Source organism: Oncorhynchus gorbuscha, linkage group LG11 (genome assembly GCF_021184085.1).
Source record: "Oncorhynchus gorbuscha isolate QuinsamMale2020 ecotype Even-year linkage group LG11, OgorEven_v1.0, whole genome shotgun sequence".
Classification (NCBI taxonomy): Eukaryota; Metazoa; Chordata; class Actinopteri; order Salmoniformes; family Salmonidae; genus Oncorhynchus; species Oncorhynchus gorbuscha.
The window spans coordinates 73,252,843-73,274,438 of NC_060183.1; the positions used below are offsets into that span (position 1 = coordinate 73,252,843).

Consider the following 21,596-nt stretch of genomic DNA (forward strand, 5'->3'; position numbering starts at 1 on the left):
ACAAGCGCGCGGCGACGCAGTGTGCGTGAGTGCTTGCTTAACCTGTCTTTCAATTCCCCAGACTGTTAACCCGACAACACGCCCATAAGGAAGAATCCCCTCGGGATCAGTAGAAGCCACAGAAGAACTAAACAGACGGGATAAGGCATCAGGCTTGGTGTTCTTGCTACCCGGACGGTAAGAAATCACAAACTCGAAACGAGCGAAAAACAACGCCCAACGAGCCTGACGGGCATTAAGTCGTTTGGCAGAACGGATGTACTCAAGGTTCTTATGGTCTGTCCAAACGACAAAAGGAACGGTCGCCCCCTCCAACCACTGTCGCCATTCGCCTAGGGCTAAGCGGATGGCGAGCAGTTCACGGTTACCCACATCATAGTTGCGCTCAGATGGCGACAGGCGATGAGAAAAATAAGCGCAAGGATGAACCTTATCGTCAGACTGGAAGCGCTGGGATAGAATGGCTCCCACGCCTACCTCTGAAGCGTCAACCTCGACAATGAATTGTCTAGTGACGTCAGGAGTAACGAGGATAGGAGCGGACGTAAAACGTTCTTTTAGAAGATCAAAAGCTCCCTGGGCGGAACCGGACCACTTAAAACACGTCTTGACAGAAGTAAGAGCTGTGAGAGGGGCAGCAACTTGACCGAAATTACGAATGAAACGCCGATAGAAATTAGCGAAACCTAAAAAGCGCTGCAACTCGACACGTGACCTAGGAACGGGCCAATCACTGACAGCTTGGACCTTAGCGGAATCCATCTGAATGCCTTCAGCGGAAATAACGGAACCGAGAAAAGTAACGGAGGAGACATGAAAAGAGCACTTCTCAGACTTTACGTAGAGACAATTCTCTAAAAGGCGCTGTAGAACACGTCGAACGTGCTGAACATGAATCTCGAGTGACGGAGAAAAAATCAGGATATCGTCAAGATAGACAAAAACAAAGATGTTCAGCATGTCTCTCAGAACATCATTAACTAATGCCTGAAAAACAGCTGGCGCATTGGCGAGACCAAACGGCAGAACCCGGTACTCAAAATGCCCTAACGGAGTGTTAAACGCCGTTTTCCACTCGTCCCCCTCTCTGATGCGCACGCGATGGTAAGCGTTACGAAGGTCCAACTTAGTAAAGCACCTGGCTCCCTGCAGAATCTCGAAGGCTGATGACATAAGGGGAAGCGGATAACGATTCTTAACCGTTATGTCATTCAGCCCTCGATAATCCACGCAGGGGCGCAGAGTACCGTCCTTCTTCTTAACAAAAAGAACCCCGCCCCGGCCGGAGAGGAAGAAGGCACTATGGTACCGGCGTCAAGAGACACAGACAAATAATCCTCGAGAGCCTTACGTTCGGGAGCCGACAGAGAGTATAGTCTACCCCGAGGAGGAGTGGTCCCCGGAAGGAGATCAATACTACAATCATACGACCGGTGAGGAGGAAGGGAGTTGGCTCGGGACCGACTGAAGACCGTGCGCAGATCATGATATTCCTCCGGCACTCCTGTCAAATCGCCAGGTTCCTCCTGAGAAGTAGGGACAGAAGAAACGGGAGGGATGGCAGACATTAAACACTTCACATGACAAGAAACGTTCCAGGATAGGATAGAATTACTAGACCAATTAATAGAAGGATTATGACATACTAGCCAGGGATGACCCAAAACAACAGGTGTAAACGGTGAACGAATCATCAAAAAAGAAATAGTCTCACTGTGGTTACCAGATACTGTGAGGGTTAAAGGTAGTGTCTCAAATCTGATACTGGGAAGATGACTACCATCTAAGGCGAACATGGGCGTAGGCTTCTCTAACTCTCTGAAAGGAATGTCATGTTTCCGAACCCATGCTTCGTCCATGAAACAACCCTCAGCCCCAGAGTCTATCAAGGCACTACATGTAGCACCCGAACCGGTCCAGCGTAGATGGACCGACAAAGTAGTACAGGATTTTGATGGAGAGACTTGAGTAGTTGCGCTCACCTGTAGCCCTCCGCTTACAGATGAGCTCTGGCTTTTACTGGACATGAATTAACAAAATGTCCAGCAACTCCGCAATAGAGGCACAGGCGGTTGGTGATCCTCCGTTCCCTCTCCTTAGTCGAGATGCGAATCCCTCCCAGCTGCATGGGCTCAGACTCTGAGCCAGAGGAGGGAGATGGTTGCGATGCGGAGCAGGGAAACACCGTTGATGCGAGCTCTCTTCCACGAGCCCGGTGACGAAGATCTACCCGTCGTTCTATGCGGATGGCGAGAGCAATCAAAGAGTCCACATCTGAAGGAACCTCCCGGGAGAGAATCTCATCCTTAACCACTGCGTGGAGTCCCTCCAGAAAACGAGCGAGCAGCGCCGGCTCGTTCCACTCACTAGAGGCAGCAAGAGTGCGAAACTCAATAGAATAATCCGTTATGGACCGTTCACCTTGGCATAAGGAAGCCAGGGCCCTAGAAGCCTCCCTACCAAAAACTGAACGGTCAAAAACCCGAATCATCTCCTCTTTAAAGTTCTGGAACTTGTTAGAGCAATCAGCCCTTGCCTCCCAGATAGCTGTGCCCCATTCTCGAGCCCGGCCAGTAAGGAGTGAAATGACGTAAGCAACCCGAGCTCTCTCTCTAGAGTATGTGTTGGGTTGGAGAGAGAACACAATCTCACACTGCGTGAGAAAGGAGCGGCACTCAGTGGGCTGCCCGGAGTAGCAAGGTGGGTTATTAACCCTAGGTTCTGGAGGCTCGGCAGGCCAGGAAGTAACAGGTGGCACGAGACGTAGACTCTGGAACTGTCCAGAGAGGTCGGAAACCTGAGCGGCCAGGTTCTCCACGGCATGGCGAGCAGCAGACAATTCCTGCTCGTGTCTGCCGAGCATGGCTCCTTGGATCTCGACGGCAGTGTAACGAGCGTCTGAAGTCGCTGGGTCCATTCCTTGGTCGGTTCCTTCTGTCATGCAGGTGAAAGAGGACCCAAAAGCGACTTGGCGAAAACAGAGTCTTTAATCCAGTAAAGTAAATACAAACAAAAAACACAACTTTCACTCGAAATGACGAGGACAAACTGGAGACTCGATCTTGAACAGCAGGTGAACAGCAGGTTGCCTCGGGAAGGCACTTGAACCAGACAGACTCAGACACCTGCTCACCACGCAGCATCTGAGGAAAACACGACACGACAGGGCGATACACAAACACAGCACGGTGAATTCTAGACAAGGAACCGACAGGACAGGAACGGAACACAAAGGAAGAAATAGGGACTCTAATCAGGGGAAAGGATCGGGAACAGGTGTGGGAAGACTAAATGATTGATTAGGGGAATAGGAACAGCTGGGAGCAGGAACGGAACGATAGAGAGAAGAGAGAGCGAGAGAGTGAGAGAGGGAGGGGGAGAGAGAGGGATAGAAAGAGGGAAAGAACCTAATAAGACCAGCAGAGGGAAACGAATAGAATGGGAAGCACAGGGACAAGACAAGATAATAAATGACAAAACATGACACTAACACATACCTAATGCGTTTGATGGATCCTGTTTGTCTTCGTCTAATGCCTTTTATGAGGGAAGTAAAAAGTAACTGAAAGTGATCAGATCATTACCTTACTGAGTTTGGGGAATCCAAAAGTTACATTACCGATGACAATTTTGGACAGGTGACGGATTACATTCAGAAAGTAACATACCCATCCCTGAAGACGATGACTATACATGAATGTGGTCAACTTCGAAACATAAAAAATCTGGATAAATTAATAGACATTTACAGGGAAGTTACTGCTAAATTACTTATCTTCAGGTTGGCGTGTGTGTGTGTGTGTGTGTGTGTGTGTGTGTGTGTGTGTGTGTGTGTGTGTGTGTGTGTGTGTGTGTGTGTGTGTGTGTGTGTGTGTGTGTGTGTGTGTGTGTGTGTGTGTGTGTGTGTGTGTGTGTGTGTGTGTGTGTGTGTGTGTGTGTGTGTGTGTGTGATAATCTGAGTGTACTATCTTTCAGCAGCTCTTGTACCAGGTTGTCAACACTACCCATATCAGATGAGTTGACAACAACCCTACCCATATCAGATGAGTTGACAACCACCTACCCTTATCAGTTGAGTTGACAACAACCCTACCCATATCAGATGAGTTGACAACAACCTACCCATATCAGATGAGTTGATAACAACCTACCCATATCAGATGAGTTGATGACAACCTACCCATATCAGATGAGTTGATGACAACCTACCCATATCAGATGAGTTGATGACAACCTACCCATATCAGATGAGTTGATGACAACCTACCCATATCAGATGAGTTGATAACAACCTACCCATATCAGATGAGTTGATGACAACCTACCCATATCAGATGAGTTGATGACAACCTACCCATATCAGATGAGTTGATGACAACCTACCCATATCAGATGAGTTGATGACAACCTACCCATATCAGATGAGTTGATAACAACCTACCCATATCAGATGAGTTGATGACAACCTACCCATATCAGATGAGTTGATAACAACCTACCCATATCAGATGAGTTGACAACAACCTACCCATATCAGATGAGTTGACAACAACCCTACCCATATCAGATGAGTTGACAACAACCTACCCATATCAGATGAGTTGATAACAACCTACCCATATCAGATGAGTTGATAACAACCTACCCATATCAGATGAGTTGATGACAACCTACCCATATCAGATGAGTTGATGACAACCTACCCATATCAGATGAGTTGATAACAACCTACCCATATCAGATGAGTTGATAACAACCTACCCATATCAGATGAGTTGATAACAACCTACCCATATCAGATGAGTTGATGACAACCTACCCATATCAGATGAGTTGATGACAACCTACCCATATCAGATGAGTTGATAACAACCTACCCACATCAGATGAGTTGACAAGTTCACTTCTATCCAAGCATGTGAACATGTGGCATATAATGCCTTCAATTACTTTATTACCTCTTGCCAGGACAGGTTTCTATTCCCTTCTTTCATCTGATGCTGTGATGCACCTGCTCAGGTCTCTTCCGCACCTGCTCTCCCTCACACACACGCACAAGTACGCACACACCCATCTCATGTTAGCTCTGAATAATGTAAGTGCTGCCTCACACTACGCTTCTGCCTTGAGGGGAAACCAAATGACACAGCAGAACCGACATGTACAACACAGCACTGGGACCTCCGGGTGTTGCCTAGGGGATCTCTCTGCGTTGACAATTAGCTCGCCAGCTAATAGTGGTATGGATCCTTAGCTCAATAAAACTGTGTTGGGGAAAGAGGGGATTGTCTGAAGGGGTGGTTCAGGTTCTAGTCATTGTGATAGTAAGGGATTCTATTTAAATGTCTTCAACTTTTTCACCGCTACAAGTACTTTACAGCAGTGGTTCCTAACCTTTTTCTGTTACTGTACCACCAACTGAATTCTGCTCTGCCCGGTGTACTCCTGAAGTACGCCCTCAAGTCCATTCTACCAGTAGGCCTATGGTCTCATGAGTCTTCTCAAGTACACTCTGTGCATAGGCCAAGTACCCCTGGTTGGGAACCACTGATTTACATTGTGTGGGTCACTCACCCCATCCACCTCCAATGTGTATAGCAGCCAACTTGGTGATTAGCAGCCATTTTGTACTAGAGTGCTCAGCAGTTGTCCAGTATCTGGGATAATTATTTGCTTAGAAATCACTAGTGCACCAGTACTCCAACAAGGGTTGTCGATGAAAGTCTCAGGCCAGTGAAATGTGAAGTATGCCACACTAAATAGTAATCACTTTCAGGGAGGTCCTCCTTATGTAGTATTGTGCTGGATATGGTTTAAAGTACTTTGAGACTTAAGTACAAAGAGTTATATACTTAATGTATTATTATTCAACTCCTAGTGGGTCGAAGGCCCTTCAAACCTCTCTATAACATTTTAAAGTGCTTTATAAAGGCAGTATTGTTCTCACCAATGAGGTACCCATACATATGGTCTGAATATTAATAGAGAAGGTAGAGTCCTGTTGCAGTCTTACCAAAATGTTCTACCACCACAACATTCAGTAGTGAGGTTTAAGCCAAGCTACTGAATTCAACTGTGTTCATATCACTGACCTTCTGTAGTGGCGAATGTATTTATTTACTCATAATAAAAACCCTGGTAAAATATGGGTTAAACATCAATAAAAAGTGTTGACTCAAAAGGAAGTCTGGTTAAATGAGGACAATAGAAACATCCTGGAATAGAAACAAAGGATGGCAAGTCAATTTTCCCATGTCCTCGTTTTGGAAAATGTTCTCCTCCACCCCTTTAAAGTGCTTTTACTGTGGGCATTCTGGAGCTGCATCACAATGGTCAATCCCTGCACTCCTTGTTAGCATAGCCTTGGTCATACAGGTGTCTTGTTAATAGGAAGTAAATACCTACAGGAAGAAGAGAAATGTGAGATGGTCAAGTATCGCTAATACTAGGCAGGCAGCAGGTAGCCTGCAGGTAGCTGCATCACTAGGCAGGTAGCCTAGTGGTTAGAGCGTTGGGCCAGTAACTGAAGGGATGCTGGATCGAATCCCTGAGCTGACAATTTAAAAATATGTTGTTCTTCCCCTGAACAAGGCAGCTAACCCACTGTTTCCCAGGCTGTCGTTGTAAATAAGAATTTGTTCTTAACTGACTTGCCTAGTTAAATAAAGGTAAAATACAAAAATAATGGGGTACTTTAGCTGTATTGTAGTTCATTCATATCCACTGGAAATCTCCATTGCTTGAATTAGAAATGTATATCTAATAAACTTGATGTGTCTGAGTTGCATACAAATTACTTAAACATTTATAGACTGTGGGCATAGAAAATAATTCTCAAGTGAAACTAAACTACCTTGATGATTCATAGTTTATTTGGAAAGTTGTTGTAAAAAGTAAGGAACTTCAATACTGCATGTCAAGTTATTATGCTGGGTGGACTCTGTCCAAAGTCAACGCAAACCTCCTCCAAAGCTGTCATCACCATGACTATCACCATGGTCGCCATCAGTTGTCTCCAAACAAAACAAATACTTCATAGCCTAAATCACATTCCACTGGATATTGGGACAGCGTTGGCCTCAGGAACCCTCAGTTATTTCCCAAGGATGAATATTTTAGTCAGGTTTTGTTAATCTAATGTTTTCCAGGTCTACTATTAGTGATATATTGCCATTGTGTTATTCACATCTCTCTCTATCTCTCTCAATGGCAGCAAAGTGCTTTGAGGGTGTTAACTTGATGCAGCCTGTACGCAATGTTTAGAGAATGATAGAAAATAACTGGTCTTAAAACTACTAGGGAAATTCTGATATGAAATAAAACAAAAGCATATTACAAATAGAATGTATGATTATTATTATATATGCAAGTGGACTTTAATGTTTTTTCAATCATTATTGTTGCTCTTCTTATTTCATCAATGCAGCCACTAATGTCAATAAGTTTAGCCTATTGATGACTCCATTTTTTTTATAGCCCCTTTACTATTTTTTACTTCACAATGTCTTTGCAGATAATAATATCTGGCACAATTTAAATGTCATTCTAGTCATCAATTATATTTTCTTTTCAAACATATCCCATGATGAATTGCTATGACCTTCTTATAGTTTTATACCTAGCGAGCATTGTTTCAAAACGGAATAAATGGAGGCAGCCGTATCAAACTTTTAACATGTTTTTACATGAAAATGTAAATCTTGAGTGCTGTTTGGTTACATTTTGTGTGTAGCAATAAACCTTGTTGGCCAGCTTCGCATTCAATGATACCACCTGCAAGCTTTCCTAGTTACAAAGAATACAAAAGTATCCCCAAAGTCCACGAACATAAAGAGATTATCTCTTTATGTTCCTAGCCCAAAGTGTCCCAGCGACTCTCCAATGTTTCCATTTCTGTAACCATTGACAACAGGTTACTATATCGTGAGAGCCAATCAAAACTAGGAATCAACTTTTTTTAATCCAATGAAATAGAGTTGTACTATGATTGACGGGTGTTTAAACCAATAGCATTCATAATCTTCCGTTGCCACTGATTATAAATCATTCCTCCGATTTTGAATCGCGTATACTTCTTTCTTGTTTCAGAGTGTATCCGACAGCGGCAGTTATACTTCACCTGTTTAATAAAAAAAAAAAACATTCACTCAAAATGAGGGAAATTGTGCATTTGCAGGCTGGTCAGTGCGGCAACCAAATTGGAGCAAAGGTTGGTTCAACTTTCCAGACTATTTCACCCTTCATTAAAGCTCAGTAACGTAGCCCTGCCTTGCATTGTCTGTAATGTATCTATCTAATGTTAGTTCTAAATAAATTATCTAGCTAGGCTACTACTATTAGGCTACATACGCACGTTCTGTATTGTAATTGCTCTGTATTTGATTAATTCCCTGCAAATTGCTTCGCTGGCATATTTTTTGGGATGGCTATGGAGCTAACACCTGTTCCATTTCTTTCCTCTAGTTCTGGGAAGTGATTAGTGACGAACATGGCATCGACCCCACTGGCACATACCATGGGGACAGTGACCTTCAGCTGGAGAGAATTAATGTGTATTACAATGAAGCCACGGGTAGGTCCTCTATTAGCCTGCTAGTTCTATATATTCTCTAGTCATTTAAACAAAATAGGGGTGTAGTGCTGCTAGATCACATTTTTTAAATTTGAGAATAGGAGCCTACACGAAGCTGGTAAAAAATATTTTTGGAAAATGTATTCTGATAAATAATGAATATATTATACTGTAATGAAACAGGCAGGGGGCAGGTCTCGAACCCTCGACCTTCTAGCCCGAAGTCGAGCGCGCTATCGACCGTGCTGCAAAATTACGCTCAAGTGGTAGAGTCGATATCCGTACTTATAAACCCAGGGTCGTTATAATACTAAATTACCACAAAAATACCCAAAACTAGGCCGCGTATGGGAACGCGCTGGGTGGCGAGCTCTTGCCTGGTCCAACTTCGAAGCGCTCTGCGCACACTTTGAGCGGACCAAATCCCACCTAATAATAACTTCACAGACAGAACTACGAGCGGTTGTCCTCAACAGTTTGTTATGGACTTGGGACTCATGTACGACGCTGTCCGAGTGTCTTGTAAGATCGCATAATGATTAGTAGGCCTATTTTCAGTGGTGTACTACTTAAGTAGTTTTTTGGGGTTATCTGTACTTTACTTTACTATTTATATTTTTCACAACTTTTACTTCACTACATTCCTAATGAAAATTATGTACTTTTTACTCCATACATTTTCCCTGATACCCAAAAGTACTTGTTACATTTTGAATGCTTAGCAGGACAGGAAACTGGTTCAATTCGTGCACATATGACATTTTATTTGTCACATACACATGGTTAGCAGATGTTAATGGAGTGTAGCGAAATGCTTGTGCTTCTAGTTCAGACAGTGCAGTAAGATCTAACAACTACCTAATACACACGTTTAAAGGGGTGAATGAGAATATGTAAGTATATGGATGAGCGATTGCCGAACAGCGTAGGCAAGAGGCAATTGATGATATAAAATACAGTATATATGAGTAACGTAAGATATGTACATTATTAAAGGGGTATTAGTGCATTGTATAAAGTGACTTTTGATCCATTTATTAAAGTGGCAGGTGATTGGGTCTCAATGTAGACAGCAGCTTCTCTGAGTTAGTGATTGCTGTTTAGCAGTCTGATGGCCTTGAGAGAAAGCTGTTTTTCAGTCTCTCGGTCTGTACTGACCTCGCCTTCTGGATGGTAGCGTTGTGAACAGGCAGTGGCTCGGGTGGTTGATGTCCTTGATCTTTTTGGCCTTCCTGTGACATCGGGTGCTGTAGGTGTCATGGAGGGAAAGTAGTTTGACCCCAGTGATGCGTTGTGCAGACCGCACCACCATCCTCTGGAGAGCCTATCAAGAGAACATCCTTGGTCATCCCTACTGCCTCTGATCTGGCGGACCTATCTGGTGGAATTATATCTTAGTGTTGCAGTGTACCCCTGGCACACTGCAAAGAAAGAAAAAGAACAAGAAAATTAGGCTCTGGTTTGCTTAATATAATACATTTTAAATTATTTATATTTTTGATATTTAATTATATTTTAGCAATTACATTTACTTTTGATACTTAAGTATTTTAGACTCTTACTCAAGAAGTATTTTACTGGGTGTCTTAATTTTTTATGTGTGTGTATATATATTTTCCTTATTTAGGAAAAACATTTTCAGCACCAGTAAGCCCCTGCATTAATCTGGCCCTGCCTATGCTTTGCTTGAAACAAAATACAGGGGTAATAGTTTAATACCATATAATCTAATTTGCTCACGAAACAGTAATTCAAGAAGATCTAATCGCATATTCCCATTAAACTATTTGAGATCAAATGATTAGCATGCAGATACCGTTTGGACATTTCCCCGGTAAAACGTGAATAATTATAAATCATTTTATGCATATTCAATAATGATATTAAATCTGTCGGTACAAACGTTGAGAAATTATGATTTAAAAAAAAGTTATATTAATTGCGCTCCCGCACGTAACACCACATGTTGAACTTGATTAGAAAATTAGTGACCAATGCATTTGGTGGTTGTTCATGGTTTCGTGGGCAATGCAATGTCTCAAACGTCTCTCTTTTGCTTTGCAGGAGGCAAGTATGTCCCCCGTGCGGTGTTAGTGGACTTGGAGCCTGGTACAATGGACTCTGTGAGGTCGGGTCCCTTTGGACAGATCTTCCGACCAGACAACTTCGTCTTCGGTGAGCCCTGGCTTTCTGCTTTTGAGATTTTGAGAATGATATTTGATCCAACAACTTGTATTCATGAATACTACATCCTAAGGAAGAAGCGTCTTAATATTGCTACAATGGATATTGTATTAATTTGGGGCATTACTATATGTTGTCCAAATACCTGGTCCCTGTTTGTCTGCAGGCCAAAGTGGAGCTGGAAACAACTGGGCCAAGGGCCACTACACAGAGGGAGCAGAGCTGGTGGACTCTGTTTTGGATGTGGTGAGGAAAGAGGCAGAGAGCTGTGACTGTTTACAGGGTTTCCAGCTCACCCACTCCCTGGGTGGGGGCACAGGTTCGGGCATGGGCACCCTGCTCATCAGCAAAATCCGCGAGGAGTACCCCGATCGTATCATGAACACGTTCAGTGTAGTGCCCTCGCCCAAAGTATCAGACACTGTGGTGGAGCCCTACAATGCCACCCTGTCAGTCCACCAGCTAGTAGAGAACACAGACGAGACCTACTGTATTGACAACGAGGCTCTGTATGACATCTGCTTCCGTACCCTTAAACTTACCACGCCCACCTATGGTGACCTCAACCACCTGGTGTCAGCCACCATGAGCGGGGTCACCACTTGCTTGCGCTTCCCTGGCCAGCTCAACGCTGACCTCCGTAAACTGGCTGTCAACATGGTGCCCTTCCCCCGTCTCCACTTCTTCATGCCGGGCTTCGCCCCCCTGACCAGCAGGGGGAGCCAGCAGTACAGGGCCCTCACTGTGCCCGAGCTCACCCAGCAGATGTTCGATGCCAAGAACATGATGGCAGCTTGCGACCCACGTCACGGCCGTTACCTCACCGTAGCTGCAGTGTTCAGGGGCCGCATGTCCATGAAGGAGGTGGATGAGCAGATGCTGAACGTCCAGAACAAGAACAGCAGCTACTTTGTCGAATGGATCCCCAACAACGTCAAGACCGCTGTCTGCGACATTCCTCCCCGCGGCCTCAAGATGGCCGCCACCTTCATCGGCAACAGCACGGCCATCCAGGAGCTGTTTAAGCGCATCTCCGAGCAGTTCACCGCCATGTTCCGTCGTAAGGCCTTCCTCCATTGGTACACCGGGGAGGGTATGGACGAGATGGAGTTCACTGAGGCTGAGAGCAACATGAACGACCTGGTGTCTGAGTACCAGCAGTACCAGGACGCCACCGCCGAGGAAGAGGGAGAGTTTGAGGAAGAAGGAGAGGAGGAGCTGGCGTAGAGATGTGTCATGTGTACTTACTTCACATGCCTTACTGACATTTTTCAGTGTCCTGTTTGTCTTGTCTGTCCCTTTTCACTGTGGCCTTCTCAAGCTGTCAAATTCCAACTTTTGAACCAAACCTCTATTAAAGGCATAACTTTGATAGCATTTTGTCTCCTGTACTCTATAAGTCAATTTATCTCAGTGTTCAAATCAATTATACAACACACTTAGGTACAATCATTGCAAATGGTCCACTTCCACATAGAAATGTGATTTGATTTAAGGTTGTAAAGGGCTAAACCCATAGAATGAGTCACCTGCAAAAAAAACAACATTTGACTGAGTCTTGAAAAATTTAGTGATAATTTAATTTGGAGGGTGGATTTTAGCTCATTTATGCATAACTTTAACTTTACATTTTTTTTTAAATATGGAATTGTTACCACAACCACAGCCTTCATATTTATTCAACAGTCAAACTTTCCTAGTATTTATTTCCAGGTATTTTGCCAATTGCTTTTTATCTGTCCAAGCATAGAGGAAGACTAAGTGGGCAGGGCAAAACCATATTTAATTTCAGAATAGTTTAAAGTTTGGTTTGGTTAAGGTTAGTGTCAGTTTTAGGTTGTGTTCCCCTGCTTTATTTATTTAACCTTTAACTAGGCAAGCCAGTTAAGAACAAATTCTTATTTACAATGATGGCCTACCAAAAGGCAAAAAGCCTCCTGTGGGGATGGGGAATTAAAAATATAGGACAAAACCCACATGACATAGAGACCTAAGACAACATGGTAGGAACAACACATGATAACACAGCATGGCAGCAACTCCATAACATGGTATAAACACAATATGGAAGCATGGTAGCAGCACAAAACTTGGTACAAACATTATTGGGCACAGAAGGTAGAGTGCCACGTTATCGACTGTGTCAGACTGACGGCTTGGTGGAGTTCGTTTTGCATGGCCCAGTGCCCCGAGTGGATGGAGATTTCTCTTATAGACCAATGGAATAGTCTAAAATGAGCAAACTCTGCCCACCTGGGGCACCAGGTCACGTCGAACATAGCTATTTATTTGTATTTGTATTTTTTCCTTTATTTAACCAGGCAAGTCAGTTAAGAACAAATTCTTATTTTTAATGACGGCCTAGGATCAGTGGGTTTAACTGCCTGTTCAGGGGCAGAACGACAGATTTGTCAGCTCGGGGGTTTGAACTTGCAACCTTCCGGCTACTAGTCCAACGCTCTAACCACCAGGCTTCCCTGCCGCCCCGCTATAACATATGTGGTTAGATAAGTAAAATACCTATCCAGCCGTTGTAAGATCTGGCATGCGTCAGCCACGCCTGGGCAGAGGAACATGCCCCAAGATTTTGGATAGTTTCCCCTGCTCCGACGTTGCACGCAATTAACCAATGCTTGCGTGCCATTTCATCGACTGACAGGTTGCTGTAACATATGTGGTTACCTGATACTTAAAATTCCCATCCATGCGTTGTAAGATCTGGCATGTGTCAGCAAATGGACTGGGGTAAGAAACTCCCTTGCTCTAGCATACCAATCCAAGGCCATATCAATCATTGCGGTAGGGTTAGCAAGTGCACATTTCTATGAGAAGAGTAGAGAATTGGACTGCAGCAGCCCCAAAGAAGTGTAGAGACCACATCCAGCAGATGGCGCCATCACAATGTCGAACTACTCCAGACAATAATGTGAATAATGAAGACATTGAATAGAATAGCATCTCTCCTAAAGTTTCATTGACTAATGGGTCCAGACCTGAATCCAATCGAGAATCTGTGGAAAGAACTGAAAACTGCTGTTCACAAATGCTCTCCATCCAACCTCACTGAGCTCGAGCTGTTTTGCAAGGAGGAATGGGAAAAAATGTCAGTCTCTCGATGTGCAAAACTGATAGAGACATACTCCAAGCGACTTACAGCTGTAATCGCAGCAAAAGGTGGCGCTACAAAGTATTAATTTAAGGGGGCTGAATAATTTTGCACCCAATTTTTCCGTTTTTGATTTGTTAAAAAAGTTTGAAATATCCAATAAATGTCGTTCCACTTCATGATTGTGTCCCACTTGTTGTTGATTCTTCACCAAAAAATACAGTTTTATATCTTTATATTTGAAGCCTGAAATGTGGCAAAAGGTCGCAAAGTTCAAGGGGCCCGAATACTTTCGCAAGGCACTGTAGTTGAGTCCTTTTCTATTAAGGTATCTTTACTTTCACTCAAGTATGAAAATTGGGTACTTTTTCCACCACTGGTCACATACACATATTTTAGCCGATGTTATTGCGGGTGTAGCGAAATGCTTGTGTTCCTAGCTCCAACAGTGCAGTTGTATCTAACAATTCACAACAATACACACAAATATAAAAGTAAAAGAATGGAATGAAGAAATATTAGAACGAGCAATGTCGGCATGGCATTGACTAAATGCAGTAGAATAGAATACAGTATATACAGTTGAAGCCGGAAGTTTACATACACTTTAGGTTGGAGTTAATAAAACTAGTTTTCAACCACTCCACAAATTTCTTGTTTAACAAACTATAGTTTTAGTAAGTCGGTTAAGACATATACTTTGTGTGTAACAGTATAACTTTACACCGTCCCCTCGCCCATACCCGGACGCGAACCAGGGACCCTAGCTAGCCATTTCACATCCGTTACACTCACCCCCCTTTTGACCTTCCTCCTTTTCCACAGCAACCATTGATTAGGGTCACGGCACCAATGTAACAGTATAACTTTACACCGTCCCCTCGCCCATACCCAGGCGTGAACCAGGGACCCTCTGCACACATCAACAACAGTCACCCACGAAGCATCGTTACCCCTCGCTACACAAAAGCTGCGGCCCTTGCAGAGCAAGGGGAACCACTACTTCAAGGTCCCAGAGCAAGTGAAGTCACCGATTGAAACGCTATTTAGCGCACACCGCTAACTAAGTAAGCTGTTTCACATCCGTTACATGTGCATGACACAAAATGACACAAGTCATTTTTCCAACAATTGTTAACAGACAGATTATTTCACTTGTAATTCATGGTATCACAATTCCAGTGGGTCAGAAGCTTACATACACTAAGTTGACTGTGCCTTTAAACAGATTGGAAAACTCCAGAAAATTATGTCATGGCTTTTGAAGCTTCTGATAGGCTAATTCACATCATGAGTCAATTGGAGGTGTAATTTGTAAGTCGCTCCTCTGGATAACAGCGTCTGCTAAATGACTTAAATGTAAATGTACCTGTGGATGTATTTCAAGGCCTACCTTCAAACTCAGTGCATCTTTGCTTGACATCATGGGAAAATCAAAATAAATCAGCCAAGACCTCAGAAAAAGAATTGTAGATCTCCACAAGTCTGATTCATCCTTGGGAGCAATTTCCAAATGCATGAAGGTACCACATTCATCTGTACAAACAATAGTACGCATGTATAAACACCATGGGACCACGCAGCTGTCATACCGCTCAGGAAGGAGATGCGTTCGGTCTCCTAGAGATGAACGTACTTTGGTGCAAAAAGTGAAAATCAATACCAGAACAACAGCAAAGGACCTTGTGAAGATGCTGGAGGAAACAGGTACAAAAGTATCTATATCCACAGTAAAACGATTCCTATATCGACAACCTGAAAGGCCGCTCAGCAAGGAAGAAGCCACTGTTCCAAAACCGCCATAAAAAAAGTCAGACTACGGTTTGCAACTGCACGTCTGCACATTTTGGAAAAGTATTCCAAGTGAAGCTGGTTGAGAGAAAGCTTTGCACACTCTTTGCAATCATCAAGGCAAAGGGTGGCTACTTTAAAGAATCTCAAATATAAATATATTTTTGAAGTCTTCATTATTATTCTACACTGTAGAAAATAGTAAAAATAAAGAAAAACCCTGGAATGAGTAGGTGTGTCCAAACTTTTGACTGGTACTGTATGTAAGATCCCATAGCTGACAGTGCATGTCAGAGCAAAAACCAAGCCATAAGGTTGAAGGAATTGTCTATAGAGCTCAGAGAAACAATTGTGTCGAAGCACAGATCTGGGGAAGGGTGCCAAAAAATGTCTACAGCATTGAAGGTCCCCAAGAACACAGTGGCCTCCATCATTATTAAATGGAAGAAGTTTGGAACCACCAAGGCTCTTCCTAGAGCTGGCTGCCCGGCCAAACTGAGCAATGGGGGAGAAGGGCCTCGGTCAGGGAGGTGACCAAGATCCCGATGGTCACTCTGACAGAGCTCCAGAGTTCCTCTGTGGAGATGGGAGAACCTTCCAGAAGGACAACCATCTTTGCAGCACTCCACCAATCAGGCCTTTATGGTAGAGTGGCTAGACAGAAACCAGTCCTCAGTAAAAGACACATGACAACCCTCTTGGAGATTGCCAAAGGCACACAAAGGACTCTTAGACCACGAGAAACAAGATTCTCTGGTCTGATGAAGAGATTGAACTCTTTGACATATATGCCAAGCGTCACATCTAGAGGAAACCTGTCACCATCCCTACGGTGAAGCATGGTGGTGACAGAATCATGCTGTGGGGATGTTTTTCAGCGGCAGATATTGGGAGACTAGTCAGGATTGAGGAAAAGATGAATGGAGCAAAGTACAGAGAGATCCTTGATGAAAACCTGCTCCAGAGCGCTCAGGGCCATGGACTGGGGCGAAGGTTCACCTTCCAACAGGACAACGACCCTAACCACACAGCCAAGACAACACTGGAGTGGCTTCGGGACAAGTCTCTGAATGTCCTTGATTGGCCCAGCCAGAGCCCTAACTAGAACACAATCGAACATCTCTGGAGACCTGAAAATAGCTGTGCAGCGACGTTCCCCATCCAACCTGACAGAGCTTGAGAAGATCTGCAGAGAAGAACGTGAGAAACTCCCCAAATACAGGTGTGCCAAGCTTGTAGCATCATACCCAAGAAGACTCTAGGCTGTAATCGCTACCAAATGGGCTTTAACGAAGTACTGAGTAAAGGGTCTGAATACTTATGTGAATGTGATATAAGTTTTTTATTTTTAATAAATGTGCAGAAATATCTAAAAACCTGTTTTTCCTTTGTCATTATGCAGTATTGTGTGTAGATTGATGAGGGGGGAAAATATGTTTAATACATTTTAGAATAAGGCTGCAATGGAACTAAATGTGGAAAAGTCTAGGGGTCTGAATACTTTCCGAATGCACTGTATGCAGTGTTTACTGTGAATGCAGTCTCCGCAAACGCGGGAACATTGTCCTTCAATTTCAATCTCGCTATAGTGCTGAACTGTCGCGATACAGATCGAATTGAGCCCTTAGTCTCTGTTGTTTAAAGCTGAAATCACCTTCTCACTGGGAAAAAGCAACAGATACTCTTTAAAAACATTTTTATGATATGCGGTCATGCCTTGAGCATGTTTCGATGACACACTGTTCAATACAATGACCATCACATTGTAATACTTAATGAGACACAACCCTGACAAGTTCTTCCAAAATCTTTCTTCTGCATCACAACAAACCAGTACTTTTCCTTTTATAAAATATCCAACCTGCAATGATGGTTCATGCATGGTAACTGCAGAAATGTCAGTCTTGGTACCAGTCTGTTTGTACCATCATTCCACTGCTTGCCACTCCTTTGGCACACAAGGAGCTGAAGTGACACAGATTTGGGATCAGGCTACAGAAATGGTTACAAACATATAGTAGTCCATGCTAATCCTTGACCACTACTTTTCTGTTTTTGACAGTATCAGATGTGAGAGTCTATTTGTATTTGTCATCAGATGTCTCCTATTTCTCTAGCGATCACCAATCACCTGAGGCCCCTTAGTTTTAATCTTCCCAGTGTTAACACACACACTGTTCTGCTCATGGTGTCAAAGTGGAGCTCTAAACGGATGATGGATTGCTCTTTTAGTGCCAGAGCTACTTTGCTGTCACTACCACTGAGGAGAGAGAGAAGGAGAGAGAGATGGGAAGGGATGTTAGATGTGGAGAACAGTGACAACAACGACAACAACAGCTAACATAAATTAGGAAGCGTTCCGGTGGACAGATGGGGCTTACCATCACCCCCTCTGCATGCAAATGCCAACGACCAAAGAGTACCCCCCACCCTCCCCTCCCCTCCTACATCCCCCTCTTCCTACCTCGCCATGGAAACGGCACTATGGATTATCTCCACCAATGAGAGAGGCCAGGATGGAAAATGATGCCCACTGCTCACAAATGCCAGTGTTGGTGTTCTTCTTGTTAGGTCATTTGCTGTTCTGGTTGTGGGGTTGTTTCCATTTCACTGTAGTCAGTTCAGGAGATTAATTTGAAATTCCTTTTCCATGATCAAAAAGTTGCATAGATTTTTTATAAGGATTTTTAATGCCATTTTTTATTCAATTATTGAATTGAACTCTGTTCTCAAATGGAATGAATAAAAATGGAGTTGAGCCCAATCATGTTAGCAGTGCAGCATCCCTGGAGAAGAAAGTAATTACGTACCTTGCTCAAGGGCACAACGGCAGAGGACGGCATCTAGGAGATTGATGCCAGAAACCATCACCGGCTCACTGCCACCATATTCTCCTGTCGGACCTGAGGATTTGACCCGCTCTAACCTTTCCACTACCTACCATTCTAAAGGAATGTGAAAGAAAAGGGACATTTGTACATGAACAGGATTAAATGTCACACACTTACTGTACCAGTAAAAAGTTTGGACACACCTACTCATTCAATGGTTTTTCTTTATTTTTACTATTTTCTACGTTGTAGAATAATAGTGAAGACATCAAAACAATGAAATAACACATATGGAATCATGTAGTATTTGAGATGCTTCAAAGTAGCCACCAGCTTCCTTTATGACAGTGCACACTCTTTGGCATTCTCTCAACCAGCTTCACCTGGAATGCTTTTCTAACGGTCTTGAAAGAGTTCCTACATGCTGCTTTTCCTTCACTCTGCGGTCCAACTCATCCCAAACCATCTCAATTGGGTTGAGGTCTGGTGATTGTGGAAGCCAGGTCATCTGATGTCGCACTACATCACTCTCCTTCTTGGTCAAATAGCCCTTACACAGCCTGGAGGTGTGTTTTGGGTCACTGTCCTGTTGAAAAACAAATGCTAGTCTCACTAAGCGTTAACCAGATGGGATGGCATATTGCTGCAGAATGCTGTGGTAGCCATGCTGGTTAAGTGTGGCTTGAATTCTAAATAAATCACAGTCAGTTTCACCAGCAAAGCACCCCCACACCTCCTCCTCCATGCTTCACGGTGGGAACCACATATGTAGAGATAATTCGTTCCCATACTCTGCATCTCACAATTTCCACCGGCCTAATGTCCATTGTTCATGTTTCTTGGCCCAAGCAAGTGTCTTCTTCTTATTGGTGTCCTTTAGTAGTGGTTTCTTTGCAGCAATTCGACCATGAAAGCCTGATTCACTCAGTCTCCTCTGAACAGTTGATGTTGAGATGGGTCTGTTACTTGAACTCTGTGAAGCATTTATTTGGGCTGCAATTTCTGAGGCTGGTAATCTCTAACTTATCCTCTGCAGCAGAGGTAACTCTGGGTCTTCCTTTCCTGTGGTGGTCCTCATGAGAGCCAGTTTCATCATAGCTCTTGACGGTTTTAGCGACTGCACTTAAAGAAACTTTCAAAGTTCATGACATTTTCCGCATTGACTAACCTTCATGTCTTAAAGTAATGATGGAGTGTCGTTTCTCTTTGCTTATGTGAGCTGTTCTTGCCATAATATGGACTTGGTATTTTACCAAATAGGGCTATCTTCTGTATACCACCCCTGCCTTGTTACAACACAACTGATTGGCTCAAATGTATTAAGAAGGAAAGAAATTTCACAAATGAACTTTTAAGAAGGCACACCTGTTAATTGAAATGCATTCCAGGTGACTACTTCATGAAGTTGGTTGAGAGAATGCCAAGAGTGTGTAAAGCTGTCATCAAGGCAAATCTCAAATAGAAAATATATTTTTATTAATTTAACTTATTTAACTACATGATTCCATATGTGTTATTTCATAGTTTTGATGTCTTCACTATTATTATATGTCAAAAATAGTCAAAAATAAAGAAAAGCCCTGGAATGAGTGTGTTCAAACTTTTGACTGGTACTGTGTATATTAAGTATCTTCCCATGTGTCTTCTGAAAAAGAAACCACAAAATGAGTCTCTCTGAGGATGCAATCATGTAATATTCTGTACTAATTCTGTGAAAAAGTTAATGAACTGAGCTCACACTTCTTCGGGGTGTTACAAAAAGAAGTTGGAGATAATACGCTAAGTCTCTCACATGCTCTACTTGCATTGTTTTTGACACCTCACTTTTGACAGTGGAGCCCAGCGAAGCAGGCAGGCAGGCAGGCAGGACTCATAAGGCTCTCTCCTCTCCTTTTCCTCCACCGTTTCACTCCTTGCCGGCGGCGGCTGTGTGTGGCTGATGGCATCCGGCGTGCGGGGCGCCACGCGCAAAAGGGGTCCTGTCACTCACTCGCGGCGGCCATATGTGTGCCTGCGTGAGCTCCGAGCCAGCGGCGGCTGCCCCTGCCAGAAGACATTAGGGGAGCAGCGGGACGTCATTAAGGCGGCGCGATGATTGATTAACCGCGAATCGTGAACGCGAACCTCCCGCCTCAAACCCTCCACCCCCCCCTTCCCGACTTGCCCCTTCAAAAACGGGGGCCGGGGCAACAGAGAGGAGAGAGAGCCCCCTGCAGATGTGGGGGTGTAATTGCATTAGAGCCCAGTAGGGACAGAATGAACGGGTTTATGCTGAAATGAACCCAGTCTGGGGCCATATGAGCCATTACCCACACACAATTCTTTATTTTTTTATATTTTGGGGGCTCCAAAGGGGCACACACAGTCATACACGTACTGCTTGTGTGGTGGAGTGGCCAATATTAGCATATTATGCCAGGCTTGGCTGGCTGAAGCTGTCCTTTCCACCGTGACAAAGAGTAGGGAGAATGGAAGTGGTTGAATAGGGTCGAGATTTCATTTTGAACTTTTATTTTCAGGAGACACTGGAATCAAGCGGGGCACTTTGTTCCTGTGCTTCTTGCCAATAAAGTAAAAAAATAAATAATAATAAATAAACCCAAAGCCCTCCTCTACAATTGCTCTATTAGCCATGTCCCCTTTGCTAATAGGGGTTGGAGAACCACTCTGTTTGGCTAAACAAGAGAGTACCTCAAAACAGCAACTGAGAGGTCCTGAGGTGAAAAACAATAACCAAAACTCAGGTTGAAACCAGCTCCAGGAAAGAAGAACACATTCTCCACAGAATTTTTCTGGGATTTTCCCTATCGGTGAAGCATCACAGAAGGAGATTATCATCCTCTAATGGCCCCCTGCCCTCCATCTCTCCATACCTCCTCCCTTCCTCCTTCTCATCTCTCCATCTCTACCCCTCCGTGTCCCGGAGCCATGCGGAGCGTTTGTTCGCCACAGAGAGATGACTAATGAAATCCGTGGAGAGGGAAGCAGCCCAGGGACTCTCAGGCTAATGTTTTGTTTGGTATTAAAATGCGTGCGGCAGCTAAACTCCCACTGATTTGGATGAAAAAACATTTGGAATGGGCTCATCAATCAAGGCCTGCCGCACTGGAGC

At 43.8% G+C, this 21,596-nt stretch overlaps 1 protein-coding gene and 1 long non-coding RNA gene across 2 annotated transcripts; one reads left to right on the forward strand and one right to left on the reverse strand.

Moving 5' to 3' along the window:
- Nucleotides 1-8,052: 8,052 nt before the first annotated feature.
- zgc:55461 (beta-tubulin family protein) lies at nt 8,053-12,133 on the forward strand. The gene is made up of 4 exons (XM_046290429.1): nt 8,053-8,209; nt 8,464-8,572; nt 10,637-10,747; nt 10,923-12,133. Exons 1-4 carry the CDS (start codon nt 8,153-8,155, stop codon nt 11,981-11,983), a joined length of 1,338 nt encoding a protein of 445 aa, XP_046146385.1. The 5' UTR covers nt 8,053-8,152; the 3' UTR covers nt 11,984-12,133.
- LOC123989426 lies at nt 9,826-20,596 on the reverse strand. The gene is made up of 3 exons (XR_006830558.1): nt 20,309-20,596; nt 18,464-18,598; nt 9,826-9,993 (listed from the first exon to the last, which is right to left on the reverse strand). It is a non-coding gene; the product is annotated as an uncharacterized LOC123989426 (long non-coding RNA).
- Nucleotides 20,597-21,596: the final 1,000 nt, after the last annotated feature.